This window comes from Tympanuchus pallidicinctus, unplaced genomic scaffold (assembly GCF_026119805.1).
Source record: "Tympanuchus pallidicinctus isolate F22 unplaced genomic scaffold, pur_lepc_1.0 scaffold4, whole genome shotgun sequence".
NCBI lineage: Eukaryota > Metazoa > Chordata > Aves > Galliformes > Phasianidae > Tympanuchus > Tympanuchus pallidicinctus.
In genome coordinates, this window is record NW_026294758.1 from 20160068 (window position 1) to 20174616 (window position 14549).

At 36.2% G+C, this 14549-nt stretch overlaps 1 protein-coding gene across 6 annotated transcripts in view; it reads left to right on the forward strand.

The window, feature by feature from the left end:
* FSD1L (fibronectin type III and SPRY domain containing 1 like) overlaps positions 1 to 14549 on the forward strand; it is a 32795-nt gene that overhangs the window by 14017 nt on the left and 4229 nt on the right. For 3 of the 6 annotated variants that reach the window (XM_052700563.1, XM_052700559.1, XM_052700564.1), the window contains exons 6-13: positions 1108 to 1229; positions 4579 to 4788; positions 5120 to 5218; positions 6775 to 6901; positions 7998 to 8030; positions 11997 to 12091; positions 12545 to 12796; positions 13141 to 13229. In XM_052700563.1, coding sequence (XP_052556523.1) covers positions 1108 to 1229; positions 4579 to 4788; positions 5120 to 5218; positions 6775 to 6901; positions 7998 to 8030; positions 11997 to 12091; positions 12545 to 12796; positions 13141 to 13229 — 1027 coding nt within the window. The remainder of the gene's footprint in view (positions 1 to 1107; positions 1230 to 4578; positions 4789 to 5119; positions 5219 to 6774; positions 6902 to 7997; positions 8031 to 11996; positions 12092 to 12544; positions 12797 to 13140; positions 13230 to 14549) is intronic. The other 3 variants (XM_052700560.1, XM_052700561.1, XM_052700562.1) reach the window with 3 other exon arrangements.

The window sequence follows — 14549 nt, forward strand, 5'->3', positions numbered from 1 at the left end:
AAATTTTCACTTTTCCAAGGGTAAAGAATTGAAGTAGTTAACAAATCAGATGGATGGTGGCAATGATAGGTATCTTAGCTCTTTAAAAGTTAATTAATACTTCACCATTAATACTTAGAAGGTATCCTCTTATCATTTCTGTTTTCTTGAAATGCTCTGCAGCCTTGCCTTTAAACCGATTGTGACAGGTTGTCTCTATAGTACTGGCACTTCAAGAGAAGTTTATAATGTCTGAAACTAAGTTAATGTTCTGTTATAGCTAATCAGAACGCTTCTTTTTCTTAAGAGGAGATTTAGTCAGGTACAGTCAGGTCAGGTAGTGGAATCTGGCTGTTACCTGCCCATACTGACTTTCAGGAAGTTAACTGTGCCTTGGGATATCGTCTATTTTACTGTGCTCATTTCATTGTCATAATTGCCTTCTGTTTCCCCAAACGATAATCTTCTCATGCTTGTATGTTTAATATGCACCTCCCATATTTATTCTTCTTTCTTCACTGCCTAACATTTAAATGTTTTTTTTTTTTATCATTCTTTAATGTAATTGCAGTTTGCACACAATTGTTATTATATGCCAGTGAAGAACATAATACTTCATGGGAAGTGATATGCATTAGGTGTTCTAAAGATGTATCAGACCTGTGAGTGTAGATTGGGTGACTATCTGCTAATGATGTCTATTTTGTTATTAAACTTGTTTTACAGCAGGGACAGACCCTTGTGCCATCTCAAATCAGTGTCATCAGGCCATGCGGCAGAATTTGAATGACTTCTGTATTAAAGAACCAGAAAATAGACTTACTCTTTTATTTTGGTCTAGTCCAAGTAGTACTGAGGTGTCCTAAGAATATTCATAATAAGGTCTAAACTAAGATTCCAGAAGGGGAAATGGAGTAGTGCTTTGATATGTCTTAGACATCAAGACTATTTTGGAATCTGTGCTAAGCAGTTATGAGAAACTAGAACATTTTGTAGTAGTTTAGAACATTTTTTGGCTAACAGTTTGAAATTAAAAATACAAGTGATCCGATTGCTGTTTCTGAAACTGACTATAGGTCTTTAAACAATGCAAAACATGTTTTGCTAATACTGCTTCCCTGACTTTAGAGTCACAATGGCTTCAGCATTTCGCATCTCTCTGAAACCCGAGGTCAGTGACAGTATGACTCACTTGATGGTGGACTTCACCCGCGAAAGGCATGCACTCCAGGCTGTTAAGTTTTTGCCAGGTAAAACTGTATGCAGTGAGTTTAATTTGTTACTAATTCAGTAAATGACTATATTAAAAAAAGAAAATCTTCATGCATCCTAATGAGCAGTGTTTAATTGGATGTTAAGCAGAATATCTTGATGGTAAAAGTTTTCCAGTTTTTTGTTCATTTCTGCATAACATGGCACTTCTGAGAATGATATTTATGTTTTTTCTGAAGTGGGAATACGTCTTCCAGGTCACATGGCTTTGTGTTTTGGTTTTTTTTTTCTTGAGTTGTATGTTCTGTACATTATGAAGCTACTTGAAGTTTCTGAAGGCTATACCTGGTAGCTTGATGCTTGGTGATGCACTGAAGTCCTAATAACCTGTAGTAAATTGTGCACGGAACTGCAATCTATTAAGTTACTTATGTGAATATGATATGATATCGTATCGTATGATATGATATAAAATACATGGTAATGGTTATCTACTATGATAGTGGAACTTTTGAATCTTCTGTTGTGTTTTAAACTGGCCTGTACCTCAGCACCATAAAGCCATTTGCTATGCTTGCCTGGAACAGTATGGGATAGAGAATTGAGAAAAATGTAAATGAGCAAGAAGTTATGGTTTGAAGTAAGAACAGTTTAAAACGAATGGGGTAGAAAACAAAGAAAACCCTACAAGAATTAATACAAAAACAAATGGTGCAAGGTGTATTTCCTTGTCACCAGCTGGCTGATGCTGTGCCAGTACCCTAACAAAGACAACTCCTTCTAGCTTTTTTTGTTCACACTGACACAGAGTCATAGAATCATGAAGGTTGGAGAAGGCTTCCGAGATCATCTACTCCAAACATCTACGTACCACCAGTATTTCCCTACTAACCTGTGTCTGTTAGTACCACATCTGAATGTCTCTTGAGTGCCTTCAGGAACAGTGACTCAACCACCTCCCTGGGCAGCCCTTTCCTGTGCCTGACCATTCTTTGTGAGAGGAAATTTTTCCTGATATCCAATCTGAATGCCCTGGCACAACTTGCGGCCATTTCCTCTAGTTAATGCTAGTTACATGGGAGCAGAGGCCAAACTCCACAGACGGTGATGGAGAAACCTTAAAATGTGATGAACAACAGGAGCTGTTCTGAAGACTTCATCATATGGTGTGGAATGTTCCTCTGATCAGTTTAAGCCAGCTCTTCTGGCCGTGTCCCCTCCTACTATCTTGTGCAGCTTCCTCACTGTCAAAGAAGCATAAGAATCAAATTTTGTAGTATAAACACTGCTCAACTGATGTGTTATCAGTGTTATTCTCATCTTAAATCCAAGACACAAGCACCATTCTAGGTAGTATGAATAGCAGCCAACATGAACATTGTTGCATCTGAGACAGAATGCTATCACAACTGCTTGGTGGTAAATTTAGATGATATATTCCAGTGTATGTTTCATATTTTACTCATTTCTTTCCTACTTTCTTTCCACTTTGCCCTTGACTCATACTAAGAATACATCAACAAGAATACTGCTGGCAGGGCTATATGTCACTATTCCAAATCCGTGAAGGACTTGGCAGCATCAGTTTACATTTTGCACATCTATATTTTATGCTGCAGATACAGTACATAGTAGCAGGCATAATTATCAATATTTTTCATACTTATCTAGCACTGTCTAGTCTGAAATTCCAATTTGTATTCTTAGACTCTGTTACTCATTGCCTTGTATTCTACATATAAGGGAACAATCTAGATAATCTGATCACATTGTACACACTTGAAAAGGATGAGAGTGTTAAAATCTGACTCCATTCATAATCTTATATCTGGGCAAAGATACAATTTAGTATGACCCTCCTTATATGCATGAATTTTTCTTTTTCTTTTTAAATGCAAAAAAGTTGATATTGTTTGGGCTGTTCATTTGTAAGCTGGAAAGTTTTCTGGATATAGCTTTCTACTTTCTGTAGTGCTAAGCTATCAAGTAACTATCAAGTAACTCTGGCACTGAAACCTGATAGCTCAAATTTATAAGCAAAATTGACCTGGTGGTATTTCCTGATGTGACCTGATGTGGGAAGTTGAAAACAATCTTGGTGTTGTGGTGGAGCAAGACTTAAACTTTTGCTTTTTCTTCTGAGCAGCTTAGCTGTTCTCAAGCATTTCAAACCTGTGCTTGGTTGAGTGTACTTCCCTTAACCAAAGGGAGAAGAGTACAGACCAGCAGTGCATCTTAATATTTGAACAAGTGAACATGGAAAGGTGTGATGTGCATAAAGCAAACTAGACCTCCTTCTAGTGGGGATGCTCTATCTAGAAGCTGATTGTATGTAGGCAGTAAAATTCATCATTCACATCTCTAAATGTGACTTCAGTATAATTAAAGTGATGCTGCCTGTCATTAGTTGTTACTGGGAGGAATCACTGCTAAGAATCTCTTCAAGAAATAATAGATTCAATAGTGCAAAGACAACCTAAATATAATTAGAAATTGAGTTAATTGGTCATAACTGTGGAAAAATGCACAAGTCTTTGAGTAATATGAAAAGTGGTGTGGTATTTTTTTTTTAATTTTTTTTTTACAACATCTGTAGTTCTGCAAGTCCTGTGGATACATCAGCATTGTACTTCTCTCAAATGTTCCTGCTTGATATGTTGACTTCAGGCCTCTTTGAAGCTTTTGTGAATGCTGAAACAACAAAAATCTTTTGCAGATCCCATTTCCAAAAGCTTTGAGCAAGAAGTGCTTCAAAAACTTCAAAGTACTTTAAGTCACTTCAAACAAGTGACTTAAGTGCTTTTCAATTTCATGAAAACAGACTTTTGTTTATAAACAAAGCTACTGCATCTTCTTTAGTAGATCTTCAGAATTCTCTCCCCTTCTTTTAAGACAAAAGATAAAGAGGGAAGAACTAGATAACTGGGAGCTGGCTAGTGGGAACTATTTTACTGTTGTCTGTGGTGATGGATGCAAAGTAAGTGATAATGTTTGAGGGATGCAATTGGTATTAATCGAAAGACTCAGAAAAATAAAGCTATGAAGCTTTTTAATGTTACCCAAAACATATGATCGTAACTCTGGGCTCAGTTCCTCTCTGCTCTTATATATGCTTATTGCTTGCAGAAGAGGATTAACCTAACTTACTAACAAAACCCAAATCTGTGTAAAATATGATGTAAATGTTAATTCTGATGTCAGTTGTGCATATTAAATGAAAGTTATGCATAGTCATTTATTGTGCTTTGATAATGGAATTTATCCCCTAGAAGAAATGAGTGTTAGTGGGCTGTAGGTAGTTTCTGAATTCTAATAAGTACAAGGAGAACATACTATGTTGACTCTGTTCTCTCATTTGAGCTGATTTGTGTATTTGTTTTCCTGCAGTTCCTAAAGCTCCAGTGATTGATTTGGCAGCATGTCTAGTCATTGATAACTGTATAACAGTATCATGGAGAATGCCTGAAGAAGACAACAAAGTTAATCACTTTGTACTGGAATATAGGAAAACCAACTTTGATGGGCTTGCTCGTGTAAAAGATGAACAGTCTTGGGAACTGATAGACTATATTAAAGCTACTGAATATATATTATCAGGTAAAGGCTGTTTATACTTAAGATCTAAGAGTATTGATGTAACTTTTGCTTTGAAGCTTAGCAGAGTATCCATTTGTCTGTATGTAATGAAGTGTCATTTGTTTTATTGTGGTCTTGGGTGCTTTGAACAGTGACAGCTCTTTCTCATATTTGGACTATGACGTTTTATAAAAACTCACCTTTTAAATTGAGTTCATGGTGATACATAAATTTGTTTTTTTTTTTTTTTCTTCAAATTCAAATAAATGAAAGACTGCATTATAAAATAGGTCTTAGTCTTGTGAAGTAGTCAATGGTTAATCTCAGTTGCGTTTTCTTTTTACTTTTTTAGGTCTAAAATTTGATACAAAATATATCAACATTAGAGTACGAGCTTGCAACAAAGCTGTGGCTGGGGAATACTCAGATCCTGTGACTCTGGAAACAAAAGGTAAAATATGGAAGACTCTAACCTTGTCTTATATTGTAAGAAGCATTGAATGGTTGGAAGGGACCTTAAAATGCACCCAGTTCCAAATTCCTTGCAAAGATCAGGATTGCCCCTTATCAGAAGAGGCTGCCCAAGACTCCATCCAGCCTGGCCTTGAGTGGCTACATGGATGAAGCACCCACAGCTTCTCTGGGCAGCTATGCCAAGGCCTCACCATCCTCTTAGTAAATAATTTATTTGTCAGCATCTAACGCAAATCTCTCCTCTTTTAGTTTAAAGCCATTCCCCCAGTTTGCCTGTGAAAAAGTCAGTCTCCCTCCTGTTTGTAAGCTCCCTTTAAGTGATGCAATGAGATCTTGCTGGAAACTTCTCCAGATTGAACAAGTCCACTGACTCAGCCTGTCTTAGCAGAAGGGGTGCTCCTGGCCTCTTATAGTCTTTATGGATATTTTAGTTTTGTAGCTCTAGATTCTAATCGTGGTAATTATTCAAAAAAACAAGCAGATCTAAATTGAGGTAATCTGAAACTGATGAATCCTTGACAATGTTTTCCAATAAACTAGAAGAATAATTCCCTGGCAGTGATGTTCTGTAACAGAATGCAATTCTTAGTTGTTCTGGTGGAAATAATGATTCTGATACTCAAACTAGTGCAAGTTCTGTACTATAATGGACAAAATTGCTGATACAAACAATAGACAGACAATTGTTCATAGACCATTAAGATATAAATTATGTTACTTGTAAGCACTGAATAAAAACAAAGTTATATGCAACTTGAATGAAGCAGTGTGCATACTTTTTTTATAACCATTTTAATGCTTCTAAGCAACGGTCATTGTAGCGTGTTCATATTTTTAATATTTAAATACTTTAGTTACTTACATTCCTTAATCCAGTACCAGAAACAGAATTCTGGTTTTTAGACTATCTATGGTATTTTTCTACCTTAACACTGCATCTAATTTACTTTCTTCAGTAATTAGCCCACAGAAACTAAATTTCTGCATGCACATGCTTGGTTGTTTTTTTTTTTTTAAGATGTGTGCTGTTGAGCACACATAAAATCGTAAAGTCTCGAGTATACTTCCAGCATCAGTCTATAATAGCTGATTGTATTAGGACTCACAGAACAGTTTATTTATAACTATCTCTAGGGGATTCAGCATGCTGTTTTCATTTCCTTTTCTTGGGATGGAGAAGTTGACTTTAGCAAATGCCAGGTCTCTTCTAGTTTCATGCATCCTCTGTTTTCATATCTGTAATGGACTTTGCATTTCAACTCTTACGTTTTATCCTACACGACTGTAGTCCTTATTAATCACAAATACCTCATTGGAGAATCAGTGCTGTGGTGCATAAGAATGAGAATGGCTTTTTAAACCAATTGTAACTGTAAGAGTCTAAGTAGGCTAGCAGAAAGAGCCAGTTGAATTTAATTAGTAACACTGCAGCATTATGAAGATGAAAAAATATTTCAATATAACTTAGACACTAAAGGTAGATTATTGTTCTTTAAGGTGCTTCTTCACTGTTTCACATTTTGTTTTGACTAGCATTTGTGTTTGATTTGGACAATACTTCATCTCATCTGAACTTAAAAGTTGAAGATTCCTATGTTGAATGGGAACCTACTGGAGGTAAAGGCCAAGAAAAAGTAAAAGGGAAAGAAAATAAAAGCAGGTAAGAACTCTGTAGATATATTTATTGTCTGAAATGCATTATCTGGCAATTAAAAAGGGAGAGTGGGGAGAAATTAAATTGATGGTACAACAGTGGAACGTGAAAAGAATTTTCACTCAATTTTTTCTCTGCAAGGAATGTTCATTCTTTGTTTCTCCTCTCCTGTAACAGATGTAGAGGCTATTTCTGGAATCAGTCATAAATGTATAAAATATTAAGTTGAATGTAAGTCTTGGCAAAATAAATTTGCCAAGGCGTCAATCGAAGTTCTAAAATAAGATGAAGTAAATGTTGGGAAATAATTGGTATTCAGCTCCAGAATTGTGTCCAATAATTTTGCAGATCAATACTTGTAAACAGACAGGTTTTCTACTGTAAAAATAATGAAGGAAATATCTGGCTGCTGTGTCCTTTTGGGAAGCCGAAGTTAAGAATGAAATTGGTACTATAATTGTTGTTTGAATTTATCTTAACTCTTACTGGTGAGGAAAAGTTACCAATAAAACAAACCAGATAGTGGAAGATAATAGAACATACCTTTTCTTAAAATGTTTTGGCCTCCTGGAGGTTGGCTTGTTGTTACATGCACAAATGTGGTTGGCCAAATCTGCCACAAGGGCATGTTGCAGACTTGTCCACCAGGACTCCTACCTGTTTTTCTGCAGAATTGCTCTTCATTCAGCAGTCCCCCAATCTTTCCTATTGGGTGGGATTCTTCCACCTGGAAAACCACATCCCCAGCAGTGAGCATGGTGGTCAAGTGATACTCTCCATAGCTTCTAGCCCACTTCACAGTCCATATCCCATATCCCACCATTGAATATGTGAAAAGTGAAAGTAGGTCAGTAGTCTTGCTAAAGTAAAGGTGTGAATGGTGTCCGTCACTTTTCTGTTGCCCACAGAGCTGGTTAATTTTTCCTCAAATTTTTCGACTGGAACTTCAAAGCATAGTTAGCACTGCTTGAAATAATACAGGAACCAATATGTTCCCTATAGGCATATACTGCCAGAAGTATGATAATAGTGCTATTTTAAAAATGTGGACAATTTATTGTAATAATGGAACAGTTGTTTAATGAATACTTCTGTCTGACAGTGGCCAGAATACTGTGCTGAAGAGCAGTAAAAGGTGATAATATACCTCATTCTTAGGATCTAACATCTAGTTTTGTTGCGAATCTTTGCTAAATCCCTTTGCTTGATGTAGTGAGCAATCTAATAGCCTTTATCAGTAACAGCTTATGTGTGCTCTATAAAATTCTTAAGAATTTGACTGTGTATTTACAGATTGTGCATGTTTTCTAGTGACTGGAAACTAGTCCTATAAGAGTACCTCCTGGTGTGCAGGATGTGTGATTTGCAGTAGAATTGTGCCTTCTAGAGTTTATACAAAAACCCCTGTTATTTACAGATAGATATTTCATCTACACGTAACCTGTATATATCCATAATATATATTTTTAAGCTTCTGCCGCGTGGTGACTTAATGGTGATTCTTCCAACTGCACTTATTGATCATTTCTGAGAATTTTAAAGTAACTTGATATTTTTAGTTCTTATTTTTGAATCCAGCTATTTTTTGCTTCTGAACTTGTATAGTAGTTGTTTTGGATCAGGAAAAACATGTTTTCATGTCTTCCAAGATCACAGAGATTAACCTGATGTTATGTGTAAAAAAAAAAAAAAAAAATTAATGGCAGTTCTACCTACCGAATGAACTTTTCAAATGAGAAAGCATCATTTTTGTTATGAAAAGGCTGTCAAAATATTCCATTATTCCTTGTATAACTGTGTTTTCAGTTAGAACTTCTGTTATGATTGTCTATTAGAACTCCTATTTGAGAAATTACTTTTTTTGCTCTCTTGTACTTTTTCACTGGTTTAGTAGTTGTGGGATCAAAGCAAATGCTTTAGGTCTTAATTTCACATAGATATTACTCTTCTGTGCTATCCATCAGGAGGATATGTTTTTGTTTGACATGAGCAGTACTGAAAAATTTGTGTAGGTGAAACAAGCTCTGCCTATAGTTCTGCAACAGGAAGCTATCAATTTCTGCTGAACTAGGTCTTAAGCCTGCTTCAGGGATTGACTTCTTGCTCTATGAACTTTGGGAGTCTTGTCTCTTGTTTTTGTAGCTATCAGTGAAGAGCTTCCCTAGTTTTTGCTTTTCGTTTGGTGGGATATGGTCATGTTCAACTGTGTCTCAAGCTCACCTTTTCTTGCAGGAGATTTAGGATCTTTGATTCATACAGGAGGCTTTTCTTCCCTGTCTAAAAGTACCAGTGCAAAATTAGTCTGTATTAGAGGGTATAAAATTTGAAGCTAACTCCATGGTTGGTGAAAAGGCTGTGGTAATAATTGTTTCACATGGCAAATAGACATCTTCTAAGGGTTGGAAGGACATGATGGCCGTAAGGTTCTTAATGCTCTGTAACACATCTGTAAGACTGTATTAATGTCTTGGACCAGACTGGAAGGGTTTTTGTGCAATCTGATCTAGAGAAAGGCATCCTCGCTTATGATGGAGTTGGAAATAGGTGGTCTTTAGGTCCCTTCAAACTTAAGCCATTCTGTAACTTCTGATATCTATCCTTAGTCTTCTCCAAAAGAGAATGAATGTTGCTCAAAGTCATATTTTTTCACCAAAGAAAACAAAAACTAAGGTTAACTGCTGTACTACGGATAACAATCATAGTCATAAGACTATGATTTTGTTATAGAAGAGTGGAAGAAATACATCAGTTACTTTATTAGCTAATAAAATCTGTGCTGCATTAGAAAGAGGTCACCAAACTGGCTTACTGCTATAAAATTTCCTGCCTTTCCATTTCTGAAGGGAGAAGTAAGCACTTAAAAACAACTTTCAATATTTTTTTAAAACTTTCATGCTTAATACTGAATGCCATCGTCTGAACTGGTAAAGGCTGTTACACTTAGTTGAGAATGCCTGTGCAGGTGGCCATTTAAAGAAGATCTGAAAGAAATTATGCTGAAGACTTTTTAATGCATTCCTGACTTTCACAAAATTCTAGCAAAGTACCTGCTTTTCTTGGAGTCATTCTCTAAGTGGCCACACTTGCTTTCTGCCTAACTCCGTTATACCTAATCTTACAGAAAAATTGCAGTGGCTTTTGTTGGGTATGCAAATGAATGGCCTATCTAAAGCAGGATGGATTCTGCAGTGTTTTCCCTGAAATTATGCTTTAATTCTTGGTTTTGCTTTGTTTTGTTTTGTTTTTATGCAACTGCTTGTTTCTTTTTTTCTTTGGTAAGTAAACGACAAGTTTTCATTTTAATAACATTGAAAAGCTTTTGATGTGGTTTGGATTTACTGCATGCTACTCACCTGGTTCATATAGTTCTTGCAAGCAAGTTAGAAGGTTGGCTAGTTTCTGATCAGTATTACTAATTTATATGCTAGGTTGTGATGCTAAAAATAATCATCAGTTTGAGAGCAATGATTTCTTGAAGGCTTCCTTGACTAGATCAAAATAAGTGAAGATGAACAAGATATTCTTGCATGTTTTTATATGATAGTTTAATGCCAATCAGCTTTTCATTGCCACCTGACTTTATTTTAACTGTGATACTAGGCAAAAGGGGCATTTTCCTACCCCTAATGAAATGGTGTTTGAGAACAATTCCAGAAAGTAGAGAATAGTGTAGAATGAGTCAGAGCAGTAACAAGCTCAATTTCACTGTACTTGTCCTAGTACAGTGTACCTAGTACAATTAGCATTACCAAACTGTAGCTGAACTTGAAAGTTAAAGGGAAAACATCCTTTTTTGTATATAAGCTCATGCTAGACTCTGGGGGTTGTGGATTTGGAAATCTCCCTGAAATGTGTCAGAAGTAACATGCTTTCTGTATTGTTCAAGTTTTGTCAGTGAAGTTAAAGCTGTAAGCTACATAGCTGCTTCTGAGAAGTTAAATGTTTTTGCTGCTAATTACTTTTAAAATAAGACCCAACATGATTGTCTGATTACCAAGGTTTAATGTTCACTGTAGTTCACTAATAGCTTCCATTTTGTTTAACAATTAAATTTTTAGGAATTATATTTTTGAAAGGATAACAAAGGTAAAAGAAAATGTTTGGGAACATTAGGAAACCTCATGGGTTAAAAATTATTCTCTAAAACAACTGGTTGCTCACTAATATGTTCTCCAGTACACAGTTTTCTGCATTGATTTTGTTATTAATTCGTAAGGGAGATTTTCTGGTCATACTTGATCAAAAGCAAAGCCTTTCTTGATTAGGATTAGACTCTTAAATTTTGTAAAGATTCCTATGGTGTTGCTGCGTGCTCCTCAGCACAGTGTGTTACGGCACAGCTTAATTTTGTGTGTGCTTTGAAAGACTTAGTAAATAAACAAAATTCCCCCTTGTTCTACATGTATTTTTGATATTTAATTTTTTGAGGAGAGTTGTGCTACATTAAACTCTGGAAGCCTTGCTTAATCTCTTTTAATTCTGCTTAGATTTGATATTCCTGGCTTTTGTATCATCTTTAGTTTGTGTGTTTTTTGAAATTACAGTTATTGTTTTATTCCTTTTGTGGTTCTTCATTGGGTTACACTCTTTCTTGGGATTTCTTTCAGTTTATCCAAGCAATATGTATACTGAAAAACCTGTCTTTAAGATAAGACTGGTTATTTTCTCCGTTCACTGATACTGAAATTTAGGTATCTCTGCGTCAAGTATCAGTAGTGCATTCACACTCAACTGTTGTAGCTGATTTATGTGGTTTATTAGAAGTCTTATGCAAAAAATAAGCAGTCCAAAGTTCTGAGTATTCCAGGCAGAATACTGGTGTATGTAGAAGTCTGTGTGCCACACATCTACTTTTTTCCATTTGTTTCCTTTCTCTAAACTTGTTACATCTTGATATTTTTTTTTCCTTGTCATGTTTTCCATCTCAGCTTTTGTGCATGTGTACTAGCTGACTATTAGATTTGTGTTGCTAGTGGCTGAATGTGACTCTGCCATTTCAGTAGCTTGTGTATGTTTTTTGTAATTGGCTCTTGCCTTGGAAGACTTGTTTTGATGTGTATTGCTGTAGTAGTGTGCAAATCTTGAACGGTTCTTTTCTTAGAAGTGGTGCATCTCCAAAGAAGACATCTATTGGTGGAAAGGCCATGGTGAAGGGCAGCAGAGATCGTTTTGCTGGTGAATCGTACACCGTGTTAGGTAAAGTGAACTTTTTTTTAACGACTTTGAAGTCAGTTTAGATAAGAATCTGAGGATAAATCTGAGCTCATTCAAAGCTGTGTACTTGATGCTGCCCCACACAGGGGTAGTCTTGCTGGTTAGCACCAGAATTTTGAGCTATACCGAGTGACCTCAGGTCTTTCGAAGTCCTCTGTTGCAAAACTCTTAGTGACTGGCATTCACAGCTTTTCAACATGAGTTAATGTTAAATGTATCTTGTCTCAGTGGATGTAAGTCTCCTTTTTCTGCTTTATATTTCTTATCTACTTATACATTTTTTTGTTGTTGTTGTTATTAGTAGTTCAGATTTTTCTGTTTCAAAGTCTTTGCTGTAAAGAAGCTAAAATAGGGGAAACCTAACTGATGCCTGTAAGGAAGTAAAAATAAGATACGAATATAGCAACTAAATGTTTGGTTTTTTTTTTTTAATAGGAAACAATGCTATTGAAAGTGGGCAGCACTACTGGGAAGTGAGAGCACAGAAGGACTGCAAATCCTACAGTGTGGGTGTGGCGTATAAAACTCTGGGGAAATACGATCAGCTGGGAAAGACTAACGTAAGCTGGTGCGTCCATGTCAACAACTGGATGCAAAACACATTTGCAGCAAAACACAATAATAAGACCAAGACACTGGATATACCTGCTCCAGACAGATTAGGAGTATACTGCAACTTTGATGGAGGTAAGCTACAATTCTATTAAATTGAGCTAAAAAGCTTATTTAATAATGGTATCTAGCTGAAGCAATGCAAGGCAAAGTTGTACATTCCTGATGCTTCTGATTGAATCTCTTACAAAAAGAGACAGAGCTGTTTGTGCAATAATGCTTATAATGTCAAATGGCCTAAGTTCATCTATGAAGACACAGCTGCTGAGAAATCGTCAGTCGTAGAATAAACTAATTCTGTTCCAGGAAAATTATTCCTGGAATAATTAGGTGTTTTCCTGGAAAAGTACCAAACTTGCAGAAAGTTAGACAGCAGCAGCATTAAGCATGTTTTTCAGCTTGCATTTTGCCTCTTTCAGGTCAGCTCACGTTTTACAATGCAATCTCAAAGGTGCCACTACATACCTTCAGAATGAAATTCACACAGCCGTTGTTACCAGCCTTCATGGTCAGTATCCAAAACTTTGATCCATTTCTAATACTGAATACTCACTTTGCTGAAGACTAACAGTTGTGTTTTAAGGGTGGAAATGTGGATTACTGCTTATGATGAGTACTTAAATGTTTGTTCCCTTTTTTATTTCATACAGTGCTTACACTATACCCTGACACTTCACTGGGGCAAACTCTTGATTACAGATGTCTCAACTACAAAGCACTTCATCTTTATAAAAGTCCTTATAAATTCATTGTGTTCTGTTACCTGATGATCCTGCTACAATAACTGATCCAAAGTGATGCAGACGAAAGCCCAATATGCTAAAAGCTGCCAGAGCAGATATCATGAGATAAGACTAGATTAAATGCATCCCTCTGAAATAAACATTTGAAAGCTAGAGTGTTTTAAAAGCAATGAGATTTTCTTGCTAGTCATTTCTCTGGTCTGCATGCCTTTTTTCTGCCTATAAGCTAATCAATGAAAACTTACTTTAACTGTGAAAATTCAAATCTGCAAAAATGCAAGAGAAGAGAATAAGTTACTGCATACTTGTTTTTCCTTTAAGGGCTTTGAACAAATGGAGGCCTCAGCTGCATTATAAGCTGCCTACCAAGCAGATCATATCTGGGGAGCAGGATATAGGCCTGGGAGGACTTAGGCATCTGAGGAGGCTGTCGCTTTAGTTCATAGTAACAACTCAGGTGTCTGGACACTGACCTTCTACCTCTTGTAATCCAGCCCACAGAAAACATGGCACTATAGTTCTATTGTGTAATTAGGCTGATTAATGAAGATTTCCCAGGCAACTTTACTTCTCATCATACTTTACTGTCAGACATACCACTACAAGTTGATTATGCGTTGCTACAGCTGACTCATAAATCAGTTCTTAAGACGTGCAAGGGAACACTTGCTTGTACAACTCAGCCTATTTGTTTTCATCTCACACAGAGTTTAACAGTTTAAGTTACTGGCTGCAGTCTCTATTGCACTATTGATGTTAACTTGAATATAGTTAAAGTAAAAAAGGCAAGCTGCTTAATTACAGCTGTTGTACTGAAATTTATTTGTGCAATTAGGCACACGTTCTTTAATATCATTCAGTTGGAGAATAGATGTCCCTTACAATGGCAGCCCTGAATCTCCTCAAAACTGTTTTTCACATTGACCTATGTCAGCATTCGCATTCACATCGTTCCAGTGTGACATGACAGAACTAAGTACTGCTTTCAGACACTGGACAACTCTTGTGTATTGGTTGTAACTGTCATTAAGTTAGGATATTGCTTAGCTCTTAGGATATCAGTCTTAAATATAGATTTTTTTTTA